The 14,002-nt window shown below is 34.4% G+C and overlaps 1 protein-coding gene across 2 annotated transcripts in view; it reads right to left on the bottom strand.

The window, feature by feature from the left end:
- Positions 1 to 14,002, bottom strand: part of VPS50 (VPS50 subunit of EARP/GARPII complex) — a 138,681-nt gene that overhangs the window by 42,623 nt on the left and 82,056 nt on the right. For both annotated transcript variants that reach the window (XM_047842862.1, XM_047842869.1), the window contains exons 17-18: positions 4,431 to 4,521; positions 1,391 to 1,567 (exon numbers count right to left, since the gene is read on the bottom strand). In XM_047842862.1, the coding sequence (XP_047698818.1) occupies positions 1,391 to 1,567; positions 4,431 to 4,521 (268 nt within the window). The remainder of the gene's footprint in view (positions 1 to 1,390; positions 1,568 to 4,430; positions 4,522 to 14,002) is intronic.

The raw sequence follows: 14,002 nt of genomic DNA, 5'->3' as shown, positions 1-14,002 counted from the left end.
GTCTAGTGCTCCTGAGCACAAGACTGTAGTATATCTTACAGTAAAAATACATGTGTTAGATAAGCTTCGTTCAGGCAGGAATTATAGTTCTGCTGGCTGTGAGTTCAACGTTAATAGACCAACACTTTATATTAACTTAGATGTCTTTAAGCAAAAACATACATAAAACAAGGTTATACATTGATCAGTTGATGAAAATGTGACCAAAGGCTCACAGGAACTGAATCCCGTATTTCACCTAGGAACAATGGTTCTGTATTTACTAATTCAGCGTTCAGAGGGACTTTATAGAACACAATTGACACGAATAATGAGAATCAAGTGCTATGCGCGATTCAATTAGCAAATCATCAGTACAGGTGGATATATTATTTCAAAATGTTGAAAAGACTTTTAATTCCTCTCAGTTTAGTCTGCTTTATACAGGCAAAGTGTCACCCAGAATCACTAAATTACAAATGTAAGTACAGCTTCCTATGAAATAATTTCTACTTTATGATAAAACATAACAAATGGTATACTTTCATGGCAATGTTTTTTTAAATTATATCTTCACTAAACAAAAAATAAAAATGCCAAAACTAAAATACACACACAATTTCAACAGATTTTTGTCAAATCTGAACAGTTTCACTTCGGCTTCATTAAATCTAAAATAAAAATCATACAGGGTCCGTCTGGAAGTGACGAAGATCAGAAGAACCCATCCAAATTAAAAACTGTATAAACACAGGTAACTGTGAAGTAAGCATTCCCTCACTGTAAATATAGGGAAACGGAGGATCACAAAGTTAAAGTAAGTTGCCAAGGAACTCACATCTAATAAATAATAAAGGTGATATTCATTCCAACTGCCTTCAAATCCTTTCCATTAACTCACACAAATTCTGGTTTATATTATGTTTTTTGAGCTATTCAAAGTGTTAAAACATTGTACTTCTAAACATCCCGGCCAGGTAACCAAGCAAGACATTACTCTCTCAAATAAAGGAACATGGACAAAATGATTCAGGTGCCCAAGAGAGAGGATGAGAAGTAAGTGCAGATGATCTATTCCCTCATCCATCTATCCAACAAATCACATAAATATGCAGTGAAGAAACTACCCCTACCTGATTCAGTAATCTAGTAAGAACATACAGAAATCTAATAAGAGCACAAAATAAACATAAAGGCAAAATGTATTCTTCAAAAGGACATTTTCAACAGAGCATACTATAAAGCCATTACTGTACAAGTGTTATCGCAGGTATATAAGCATATAGGTAGGAAGATGGGTGGTGAATGGATAAATGGGTCTAGCCAATCACCTTGCTCCTTGGGTAGAGAACACTTTTCAATAAGAAAATCTCACTTACATTCCACAGTAGGTTTTAAAAACACTACATACCCCATTAGAAGCCAGGACATCTTCTGTTTCTTCATCTTTATGGTTGGCCTGAATTTCAAATGGATTCCCATCACTACAGTACTGCTCAAACAAGGTCACTGTTTTTGAAGAAGTTGAGGCTGGCTGCTTACTAGGTGAAACTGATGGGGAACGAGACTGTTCCATGAATTTAAATTCCTAGACATTAAAAAAAATGAGTCAGATATCTTTTAGCAACAACAATAAAATTCAAGTACATAATATATTCCATCAATGTACATGCAGAGTTAGAGAAAAAAAAATTAAACCTGATTCTTCAGGTTATTCACTTTTTAATCTTCAAAGTCATCTGAAAACACAAACTTGAAAATATATGCTCAAAGTTTTCTCTAAAGACAACTCAGTTGCTGATATCACTTTAAGAAGCATTACCTAAATCGAGCTACTTTTGGCTTACTTTATGGAACTGCACAGAAAGTTTTTGAAAACAACTTGAATTTGAATAATTCTAAAAATTTCACATAGCAGCAAAGACCTAGCAGAATATGGTTTTAATCAATAAAAAGGCCACAATAAAAATTGTTAGGTCAGACACCTGTATACTTATATGTTTACACCATTTAAGATATTCTACAAAAATACATCAAAATCTTTCTTTGTTATATTGCAGTGAAGAACTTAAAAACTTTCATTCTATAAACTTGCATTTATTTTTCTTCATATATCTAGAAGCAGATAACACAAACACACATACTGAGGTCAAATGATAAACTGAGGTCAAATGACATCTTCTAGACCTAAAGCTTGCCATTAATCAATTATATTCCATTAACTTCTTACATATGTTGGGAATGTCACCTGGCTTCTCTGTGCCTCAATTTCCTCATATATAAAATGAGAGAGTCAATCTACAGTAAGAGAACCACAATGCTAATGCTAAAGAGTTGTAGCACCCAGCACAAATCATGCATTTCTCATAAGAGGAAACTGAGGTAGTCCAGAGGGATTCAGTGCTGAGTTCAAGATCACAATGCTTATTAGTGGAAAAGATGGAATAATCTTTAAAGTTTATTTGAATTCCAAAACTCTTGATTTGATGATTTTTCACAAAAATTTGGTAATTTTGCAATTTGGTAATGTTTTTAATCTTTTTAATATTAATACTAAATTTCACATTTTTCATATTCAAAGATAATATTCTTAAAAGTTACATAGGCTTGTTAAATTTCAAATGACGTGTTTATTTTCTTTTTAAATTGCAACTACACGTTAAATCAAAATCATAATAATGCTTAAAAACAATGCCATTATTTTTATCATTCTAAACAAGGGAAGACGCTAAATTAATGAGATGATTTTTTAAACCAAATCTATAGTACATGTGTCAAGTGAACACAATCTCAGTTGTGAATAGTTTTTAAAGTAACTACTTTTTAAAATAGTTGTTAGAATCCTTAACATGAGCTCTACTCTCTCTCTTTTTTTTTTTTAAAGATTTTAAGTATTAATCTCCACACCCAACATGGGATTTGAAGCCACAACCCTGAAATCAAGAGTTGCATACTTCACCAACTGAGCCAGCCAGACACCCCTAGAACTACTGTCTAAGAAAACTTTAAGTGCATAATAACAGTACTTTTAACTATAGGCAAAATCTTGTACAGTAGATCTTTATCCACCTTGCAAAACTGAAAATTCAAGGTAACTACTTTAAAGGAGATAATGTTCAATTGGATAGAAATATTTCAAATGTATCTTGTAAAAAAATTGTTTTATATTTACACCAAGTACATGTGCTCATATACACAAACATAATTTGATAGTTAAATACAAATTCAAACAAAATTATTTAAATAGGGATTCTAAAATCAATGCTAGAATTCTAAATAATGTTAAGGAATCATATTAAGATTTCTAAAATAATGTTAAAATCAATGTTAATTTTGCTGTCTTTCAAGCATTTATTTATTAATCAACACATTTCACTGTATTTAGTATTTCCACACTAGGAAGGCAATATGATAGAACTGAATAAGAAGTTAGCTCTTAAAAAACCATAAAGACTATCCTTATACAAAACTTTTAAGCATGCATTCTTTACATTTATCCAGAATACAAAAGTTGCTTGTAGAATGCCATTCCTTCCCAGGGCAAAAGCTAAACATACTGGATCTTTAATGCAGGGATCTAAGTTTATATATTGTGCTTTGACATTTGGTATTTGTAGATCATCATCTATCACACAAGGAGTATTTATCTACAAGTGTGTTTCAACCAAGGCTTAAAAAACAACTCAATTAATATTTTCATAGATCATATATCCTATAAAGATGCAAGGAATAAATTAACTAATAAAATTAATTAAGAGTATTTTTTATAAGTACTTCTTTTATTTCTGAGGAATTGTCTCACTACAAGGCACATTTACGAGTTGCAACATAAATTAAGAATCTATTAGTCCCTTTAAGAAACGACAAACAAGGGTGCTTGGGTGGGTCAGTAGGTTGAGCGTCCAACTCTTGATTTTGGCTCAGGTCATGATCCCAGCATCATGAGATCGAGCCCCATGTCAGTCTCTGCACTGGTGGAGCCTGTTTGGGATTCTCTCTCCCTCCCTCTTTCTCTCTTTCTCGTTAATCCTCTCCCCCACCTGCATACTCTCTGAGCTCTCTGTCTAAAATAAAATTTTAAAATTAAAAAAAAAGAAATTACAAATATTCTGTAAATACAAGCTTTTTCATTAAAGACCATCAAAATACAGCTGATTAATTTTCTGCAAAATTTAAATAAATCATTATTAGATCTTCTTCTGAAATCAAAAGAAAAAGATTAGGCAAAAGAGCTTTCCTGAAGTGCATAAACAGAATTTGTAAAAAGAGACCGATTTTGATATCTATAAAAGGATCACTCTTACAAAAGAGGTTTGCTATTAATCACTATTAAGTAAGGAAGGAAGACACTATTCTTTAATGATTTTATGAATGATTTTTTAATATCTGGGTTTTTTTAAAAAAGATGACTAAATAAAAGACAGATTTATTTGTTCCTAAGACACACTTACGTGAAGTTGCAAAATGCTGAAATTTGACTTAACGGGACAAAGCTCCCAGGTCTCATTCTCTAGAAACATCCTCAATTCATCAAGCCGTGTCCTTAAAAAAAGAAAACACTCCAAAAAGTTAGGAGAAAAGTAAACTGCACACAAGATTTAAGAAAATAAAATTTGATTATAGAATTATCATCATAATCACAATCAACTTTGAGAATCCATTCAAATCAACACAGTAAACACATTTACTTTTACTTGTTACTATCTTATCGTTAAGAGAAAAAATTCTCAAATATTTACTAAACTCACAATATCTTTATTACAAAAATAATGTACAGGAAATGATATTTTAATTAAGGGATTAAACTAAAAACTACTCACCAATTCACATACTTAAACTATCCCTAGCTAATTATATATCAATGCCAAAAAACAGAGAAATAATTTACAAAGTTTATGAGATCATTAACACTAATAAATGCTTTATGCTAAACAGCAAAGATCTTAATCATACTTACTAAGCCACAAGATCAAGATGATTATCAGTCTCCAAATATATTTAGCTCAGTCCCTATCTCTACACAGCATTTACAAATTAAATTAGCAAATATGGTACTTATATGGCCAGCACTGCACTAATCATTTACATCATATTGATCTCTGCTTAGTTTTTTAATGCTATTGCGGTTTACTGTCTATTGTGGATCATATATATATATATATATATCGTACATTATATAGGCAGTTCCAGAAGAATAACTACTTCTTTCCAGTTGACCCAGGAAACAAAGGGCCAGTGCCCGCCCCTACTTTTCCCTTCTTGTAACAGCTTCATTGTTATTACTAAACTGCCAAAACCAAAATCTAGATTTTTAAAAAAATCCACAGGTTCTAAAGTAAAGAGACAATAAATAGGTAAATCTATAAACAGCAAAAACTGCTCCAAATATTAGAATTAACAGAGGGGGACTTTAAGATAACTATTATAATTAAGTTAAATACAATAGAGAAAAAGAAGTACAAAATGGGTAGAAAAGAGAATTTCAAAGAATTGCAGTAATAAAAACAAAAAGAGAATCAGACATTCTGTAACTGAAAAATATAATCACCTTGAGTTAAAAATTGGTTAAGTAAACAGAAGACAGACAGATTGACAGAAACTATCCAAACTGAAGCATGAATTGAAAACATAAAAGCAACAGAAGAGATCATAAAAGTTAGATGAGTCACAGTCAAAACATCTAGTATGCATGCAACTGAATTGAGAGGACAGAGAAATGAACAGAAGCAACATTTGAGGAGGTAATGGCTGAGAATATTCCAAAAATGATTGTGCCCGAACCACACACCATATACAAAAATGAACTAAAATGGACCATAGACCTAATGTAAGAACTCAGAACTATAAAAGTTTACAACTCTTACAGTTCAACAATAAAAAGACAAATAACCCAACTGAGAAATGGGCAAAGGTTTTGATCAGACATTTCTGCAAAGATTCACAAATGACCAATAAGCATATAAAAAAATGTTGAATATCATCAGTCATTAGGGAAATGGAATCAAAAGCATAATGAGACACTACACCACTGAGACAGCTATACTCAGAGATCAACAATAACAGGTATTGATAAGGATCTGTAGAAATTAGAGCTCTTATACAGTGCTGATGGGAATTTAAAATGGGGCAGCCACTTTGGAAAACAGTTTGGGGGTTCTTCAAAACATTAAGCGTGGAGTTACCACTTAACCTGGGAATTCCACTCTGTATCGGTTTCCGGTGCTGCTGTAACAAACCACCAGAACCTGAGTGGCTTAAAGCAACAGAAATTTATTCTCTAACAGCTCTGGAGGCCAGAGTCTGAAACAGTATTCACCAGGTTGCAATCAAGGTGTCAGCAGGGCTATACTCTCTGCAGAAGCTCCAAACATCATCTACAAATATGTTCCTTGCTTCTTTCAGCTTATGGTGGTTATCACCATTCTATGGTTTGTAGCCTCAGCGTTCCAATCTCTGCCAATCTTCATATTACTTTCTCTGTGTGTGTCTTTTCCTCTGTGTTTGTGTCAAAGCATGAGAAAACTCAATGTGCCAATACTGGCTTTTAAGATGGAAATGGTCATGTGCAAGGACGGGTGAGCAGCTTCTAAAAGCTGAGGATGTTCCCTTGCTGACAGCCACCAAGAAAATAGGGATCTCAATCCTAAAACCATAAGAAACTGAATTCTGCCAACATCCTGAATGTGCTCAAATGTGTATTCTTCCTCAAAGCCTTTTGATTAGAGCCCGGCCCTGCTTACACCTTGATTTTGGCTCTGTGAGACCTTAAAGTTGAGCACCAAGCTGATCCAGATGTCGAACCTCAGAACTGTGGCGCAATAAATGGATGTTGTTTTAAGCTGTTAAGCTCACAGAAATTTATTACCTAATAATATAAAACTATTACAGTGATAAAAGGTACCAACTCACAGACAAAAGCAGCTTTAGTAAACCCCCTCCTGCATAAGGAGTATACAAAAAATAAGACAGGAAGTAAAAGTATACAATAAAAACATAGAAAAACACTAGAAGGGTAAGACAAAGTAAATGCAGTTAGAAAGTTGGTTCTTACATTACTCTGGAAGTATACTAACCTAAGATCAACTATAACAGAACAGGAATGCACAGTGAAATGACAGTGACCACTATAAGAATCCATTTTTAAGAAGCTAACTGAGGGAAAAAAAAACAGTATAAAAGTAAAAAATATGCATGATCAATCCAAAAGAAAGGAGGACAATTAATAAGTGAAAAAAGAATAACACTTTTAGAAATAAAACAATATGATGGATTTAAACTCAACTATGCCAATGAATACATTAAATGGAAATAGGAAAAACCGTTCAAACAAAATACTAAACTCATAAGACTGGATTTAAAAACAACAGCAACATTGGGGGTGCCTGGGTGGCTCAGTCAATTAAGCGTCTGACTTCAGCTCAGGTCATGATCTCAAGATTCGTGAGAGTTCAAGCCCCATGTCGGGCTCCGTGTTGACAGCTCAGAGTTTGGAGCCTGCTTCAGAATCTGTGTCTCCCGCTCTCTCTCTGCCCCTCCCCTGCTTGCTCTCTCTCTCTCTCTCTCTCTCAAAAATAAATAAACATTAAAAAAAATAATAAAACAACAACAACACAACAAACTACATGCTATTTACATGAGATACACTTTAAATATAAGGCCATAATTAGACTGAGAGTAAAAATTACACAGAAACACGACTTCTTAAAATTATGAAATAAGGTGGAATTTTTTTATCAAAATTTTTTTCTTCACCTACTGTGATGATCTTTATGGTATTTTTCCTATATCCTGTTAGTTAGTAAATTAAATTAATTTTAAATATTTAGTCAACCTTATTCTCCCTCTTAAACATTATCTGTTTGTGATATTATTATCCTTTTTAGGTATCACTGAATGCAATTTGCTAATATTTGTATAGACGTTTTACATCTATATTTTTAGGAGATACTAGCCTATAATTTTTCTTTTTGTAATGTCCTTGTTACGTTTTGGTACCAGTGCTATGATGACCTCATAAAATACGTTATGAAGCATTCCCTTTTCCTCTATTCTCTGAAGGAGTGGTGTTGATTTTTCCTCCTTAAGTTGGGTAGAATTTACCAGGAAAGGCAGCAGGCCTAGAGATGGAAATGTTTTAAAGTACATATTCAACTTCTTTAAAATTCAGATTTTCTGTATTTCACTTTGTTACCTTATTAAATTTTGTTTTATAAGAAACTTGCTCTTTTCATCTACATTGTCAATTTCATTAGCAGAAGGCTGTTCCTATCATTTTATTACATATCTATATTACTAAACATTTACTGTATTCTTTTTTTAATTGAAGTACAGTTGACACCCTATTATATTTTTAATGTCTAGGATCTATAAATACCCTCTTTTTAAATGCTGATATTGATAATTGGTTTTCTTTTTTTTTGGCTCAGTCTTGCTAGTAGTTTTATAGAATTTTACTATACATTTGCTTTCTATTTCAGTGATTTCTGCTATCATTTTTCTCCCTCTGTTTCTTCTTGTTTAATTTGCTGTCATCTTTGTAAGTTTTTGAAAGTGAAGTTAAGTGTACTGATTTTCAAACTTTCTCCTTTTCCAAAAACATGAACTTAAAGCTAGAAACTCTCCCCCCTCTGCTTTAGGTGAATCCCACAATTTTGATGTCATGGTTTCATTATTATTCATTTAAAAAGATTTTCTAACTTCCAATATGATTCTTCTTTGACCACTAAAAATAGGTTGCTTAATTTCCAAAAACTGGTAGGTTTTTCTTGTTACCTCTCTGTTACTTATTTCTAGTTTAATTTCACTGTGGTCAGAGAATATAATCTCTATAATTTCAATCCTTTGACATTTTTTAAGTACTTGCTTTATGGCACAACAATGATCAATTTTGATAAACTTCCTGTGTGCTCTTGAAAAAAATACATATTCAAGGGCGCCTGGGTGGCGCAGTCGGTTAAGCGTCCGACTTCAGCCAGGTCACGATCTCGCGGTCCGTGAGTTCGAGCCCCGCGTCGGGCTCTGGGCTGATGGCTCAGAGCCTGGAGCCTGTTTCCGATTCTGTGTCTCCCTCTCTCTCTGCCCCTCCCCTGTTCATGCTCTGTCTCTCTCTGTCCCAAAAATAAATAAACGTTGAAAAAAAAAATTAAAAAAAAATACATATTCTGTAATTGTGTGTGTCTCTCTCTCACACACAAACACAAATGAGGCAAATGTTGGTCAAACACATATCCTTAGTGATTTCTTGCCTGCTTTCATTATCAATCATGAAAAGTGGTATGTAAAAAAATTCTATCATTATAGAATTGTCTATTTCTCCTTTTAGTCTGAATATTTTGCTTTATATGTTTAAGACTTATGTCAGTAGAGGCATACAAATTTAGAATTATTGTTCTTCCTAATGAGTAACCCCTTATTATTATGAAGTATTCTCTTTATTTTTAGCAATACTTCTTGACTTAAAGTCTACTTTGTCTCTTAGGAATTTCTTTAATCTAATACAAAGTATCTACAACCGACTACCACAAATATCATACTTAACAACAAAGCACTGCACAATTAAGACACCCCCCCCCCACTTGTCATGACTTGTATTCAAAACTGTGCCAGAGGTCTTAACCAGTACAAAGATTAGAAAGGAATACATAAAACCATCATTATTCACAAATGACATAACTGTATACACAGAAAATTCAAAAGAATCTCCAACTATTAGATTTAATAAAATGCTAATTTAACCACCAGATCACAGGAATTTCAGGTCAACATACTAAATCAATTTATATATGTGTATATGTGTGTGTGTGTGTGTGTGTGTGTGTGTATATATATATATATATATATATATATATATATATGTATGCATATGTGCAAGAAACAACTGGAAACTACAAATCAAAACTCAGAATAGCATAAAAAAGACTTTAGAGAAGGTTCAAAAACAGGCATGACTAATCAACAGTGATAGAAGTCAGAACAGTGGTTACCTCTAAGGATGGTTTTGACTGGAAAATTGTGTGTCTTAATCTGGGTAGTTTATGTGGTATACACATATGTAAAAATTTATGGATTTGTCCATTAAGATGTATGTACACCTTAATATTACCCTTTAATATTTTTTCAAAAGATAAAACCTTAATAATCCTCTCACTCCACTCCCTAAATTGTCTGCAATAAAGGCAGGCTTATTTTAAAAATATGGCCACCAAGGGCCTTAGGAAATGTCAATCCAATTGTGAAGGGTCGCAAGGTCATGACTAGGAGACAGCAGAGAGAGGGTCCTTTATTTCCAAATCTTATTCTTTTCATTGCACTATAGTTGAAAAATCTACTTATTTTGTGACTATAAATGATAAATTGGTTAATATTGTCCAAATTGATTCATTAGAGCCACAGAAAACTTCCTTTACACCTTTTTGCCCAAGAACATTTTACACAAATTGGAAGATTTGCATTTTACTTCTTTCTTCTATTTTACTCTACTAATACACACAAAGAATAGCAGTTATGATGAAAAAGCAGTGTGTATACAAACTACAAACTGCAATCAGATGCTGAATAACAGATATGACTGCAGACACATTACTTGAAGAGCAATCCTAGTTATTACTATTTAAGCAGTTCAGGTGCCCTCTGTGTCTTTTAGAAATAAGATACAAGTAGGATACAAAGAAGCTTCTGTGGCATACAAATGAACAGGTACAATTAAAACGAAATTTGAAAGATTGTAAAGGGCAAATATAGTAAAGAAGAACAATGACCAATCTGAGAGGCATCTCAAATGTACTGACCTCTGAATTAAAGGAAAAAAAAAATCCATGAATTAGAACTGTGTGATACCCCGATCTTTTATTTAACTTGATAAAAGACTTGATGCAATATAAGGTAGATTCCAAAAACGAATGATAAAAACAAAGACTTCAAAGAAGGTAAAGATGCCAGTACAAGCCCATCACATTTGTAAGAGAAGGAAGTTGATGCTCAGAGAAGAAAACCAAATTACTGAGGAGGTGAAGTTAGAGAGTAGCACAATAGAGGCAGGAACCCAAGGCCACTGATAACACCACACTGCCCCCAAATACTTCACCAGCGGGAAGAAAACTGGAAGTCAATAACAATAGTATAAAGAAGGAGTTGATACTCCTCCTCTTAACAATAGTATAAGTGGAGTTATAGTATAAGTGGGTCCACCCACTATTACTGTGTTCTGTTGCAGAGGGAGTTAGTCTGACATCAGATATACACCATGAAGATTCAGTTCCCAATTTAACTCAAAAATTTAAGCCCTACTGCATAGAGATGCAAATGTTTTTATTTTTATGTAATCTAATTTACAGTAGATTATTTTAAATGCTAAAAATAATTTATTGGTACCATTATAATCAAATTCAAGAACGTCTGTTTTCTGAAAAATATTTTTCCTATTCTCCCTATCCTACACACATTCTCTCCTGCGACATGACTTTACCAGTATCCCATCAAATTTCTCTCCTCTTGAATCTGGGCCAACCTCATCACAGGCTTGTATTCCAAGGAATGTGGTAAAAGGACTGCATGACTTTGTTTGTTTGTTTGTTTGTTTGTTTGTTTGTTTTGAGGGCAGGGAGGGAGGGGCAGAGAGAGAGAATCTTAAACAGGCTCCATGCTTCACACAGAGCCCAACACAGGGCTCAACTTCACAGCCACTAGATCATGGCCTGAGCCGGTATCAAGAGTCAAACGCTTAACCAACTGAGCCATCCAGGACTGCATGGCTTCTAAACATACATCAGAAAAGGCCATGAAGCGTCTACCTGTGTCTTTTGGAAAATTAGTGTTGTTGGAAGCCAGCTGCCATATAAGAAGCCCAACCATTCTGAGATCACCATACTGGAAAAGCTACATGCAGGCACTCTGGCTAACAAACCCAACTTTGTACATCCTCCGAGCCACCTCCACCAAGGTACAAGCAAAGGTACCATGGATCCTCTAGTTAAATCACTTGGTCCAGGTAGAAAACAAAGAGAAGTACTGTATATGGACAATAAACTTGATCCTAGAAACACACATCTTAAAGATACTTTAAAAGTAAATCTTTCTTGGGGACCCTGGATGGCTCAGTCAGTTAGGCATCTGACCGTTGATTTCACCTCAGGTCATGATCTCATGGTTCTGAGATCAAGCCCCACATTGGGCTCCAGGCTGGGTGTGAAGCCTGCTTACTATTCTCTCTCTCCTTCTGCCCTACATGCACCCACGTATGCTCGCTCTCTCTCTCTCTCTCTCTCTCTGTCAAAAATAAAAAATAAATAAAACTTTCTTACTCAGGCAATGGGAGAGTTTTTCTCCCTAAAAGGATAGGTGACCACTCCCCTCTTTTAACACCAGTTGCTGGACCTTTAGGATCCTTGAAAATATTTTATAAGATTTGATTATTAGAGTAATTAAAAATTAAGATGCACTTGTCTTAAATAGAATGTTTTGACAATTACATATTCTACATAATTTTTTTGTCATTACTATTTAAATCAGAGAATTTGTGCTTTGGGAATTCTGCAGCATCTGGCGGAAGGATTGCTTTGGATGTATACAAACTTGGTACACGAACATAAAGGAATTTGGGGGAATAAAACCTATATATTTGTAAGGTAAGAATTCATATTGATATAGACTGTGCTCCCTCATAGTCTCATATAATTTTGCCCTAGAAAAAGATAATTGCATACAGTCTTTTATACAACTATCACAAGCCAACATGAGCACACTTTATAAATAGAAGATGTTCCACCCAAAGAGTAAAATGCTTCTATTTTCATCTTTTTATTATGCCTACATTTTCAAACCAATAGTCTAAGTAAACTCTAAGTCTGAATAATTTGGTCCAAGAATTTCTTCATTCTCAAAAGCTCTATTTGGTAGTAGAAAACCATGAAACAAATTGTGAGCATATTTTAACATTTTTATTAACAAAATTAAAACCCACTTGATCTGTATTTCGCCATGCTTCATACTGCTTTTCAATATTTATGTAGTATAATTTGATTTGGTGACTAAGACATTAAATTGGCATTTAATAGATTTAGATTCATCACTAGCTAACACAATGACTTCTGTCAATTCAGTATTATCATACATTGGCATCATTTCTAAACCACCTGTAAAGTTTATCTTGCTTTATAAAGAAAAAGATACACTTCAGGGGCGCCTGGGTGGCGCAGTCGGTTAAGCGTCCGACTTCAGCCAGGTCACGATCTCGCGGTCCGGGAGTTCGAGCCCCGCGTCAGGCTCTGGGCTGATGGCTCAGAGCCTGGAGCCTGTTTCCGATTCTGTGTCTCCCTCTCTCTCTGCCCCTCCCCCGTTCATGCTCTGTCTCTCTCTGTCCCAAAAATAAATAAAAACGTTGAAAAAAAAAAAGAAAAGAAAAGAAAAAGAAAAAGATACACTTCAGAACACATTAATGCTTGGCACTAATTTTACCAAATGATTTTTATTGTAATTTTCTAAATGGCAGCTGATGGAGAGATAATGACTATAGCCAGTATATAAGCTAGACTTGTTTAGAAACTGGGAGTAGAGAAAAATCTTTAAAAGAAAGTTAAATGTTTACTTTTTAATGTATTCAACAGCCTAACACACAATGCAGCAAGGAAAAAAGGACAAGATCTGCTGGCAACACTTATGGAGACCTTTTCGACTAGCCACCTCATTTTGCAGTTGATAGAACCAATATCCCAGAGAAGTTAAATGATTTGTCCAATGTCAGGGAGCTGGCAAGCAGCAAAAGTGGGATAAGAACCCAAGTCTATCTCCCAGTCCAGCTCTCTTTCTAAAAATACAGTATAGGGGCTCCTGGGTGGCTCCGTTGGTTAAGCATCCGACTTTGACCCAGGTCACAATCTCATGGTTCATGGGTTCGAGCCCCGCATCTGGCTCTGTGCTGACAGCTCAGAGCCTGGAGCCTGCTTCAGATTCTGTGTCTCCCTCTCTCTCTGCCCCTCCCCCACTCACACTCTTGTCTGTCTCTCTCAAAAATAAATAAAACGTTAGG

The sequence above is a fragment of the Prionailurus viverrinus genome, chromosome A2, assembly GCF_022837055.1.
Source record: "Prionailurus viverrinus isolate Anna chromosome A2, UM_Priviv_1.0, whole genome shotgun sequence".
Classification (NCBI taxonomy): Eukaryota; Metazoa; Chordata; class Mammalia; order Carnivora; family Felidae; genus Prionailurus; species Prionailurus viverrinus.
The sequence above is the reverse complement of the archived record's forward strand: the minus strand, read 5'-3'. Positions and strand labels throughout refer to the sequence as shown.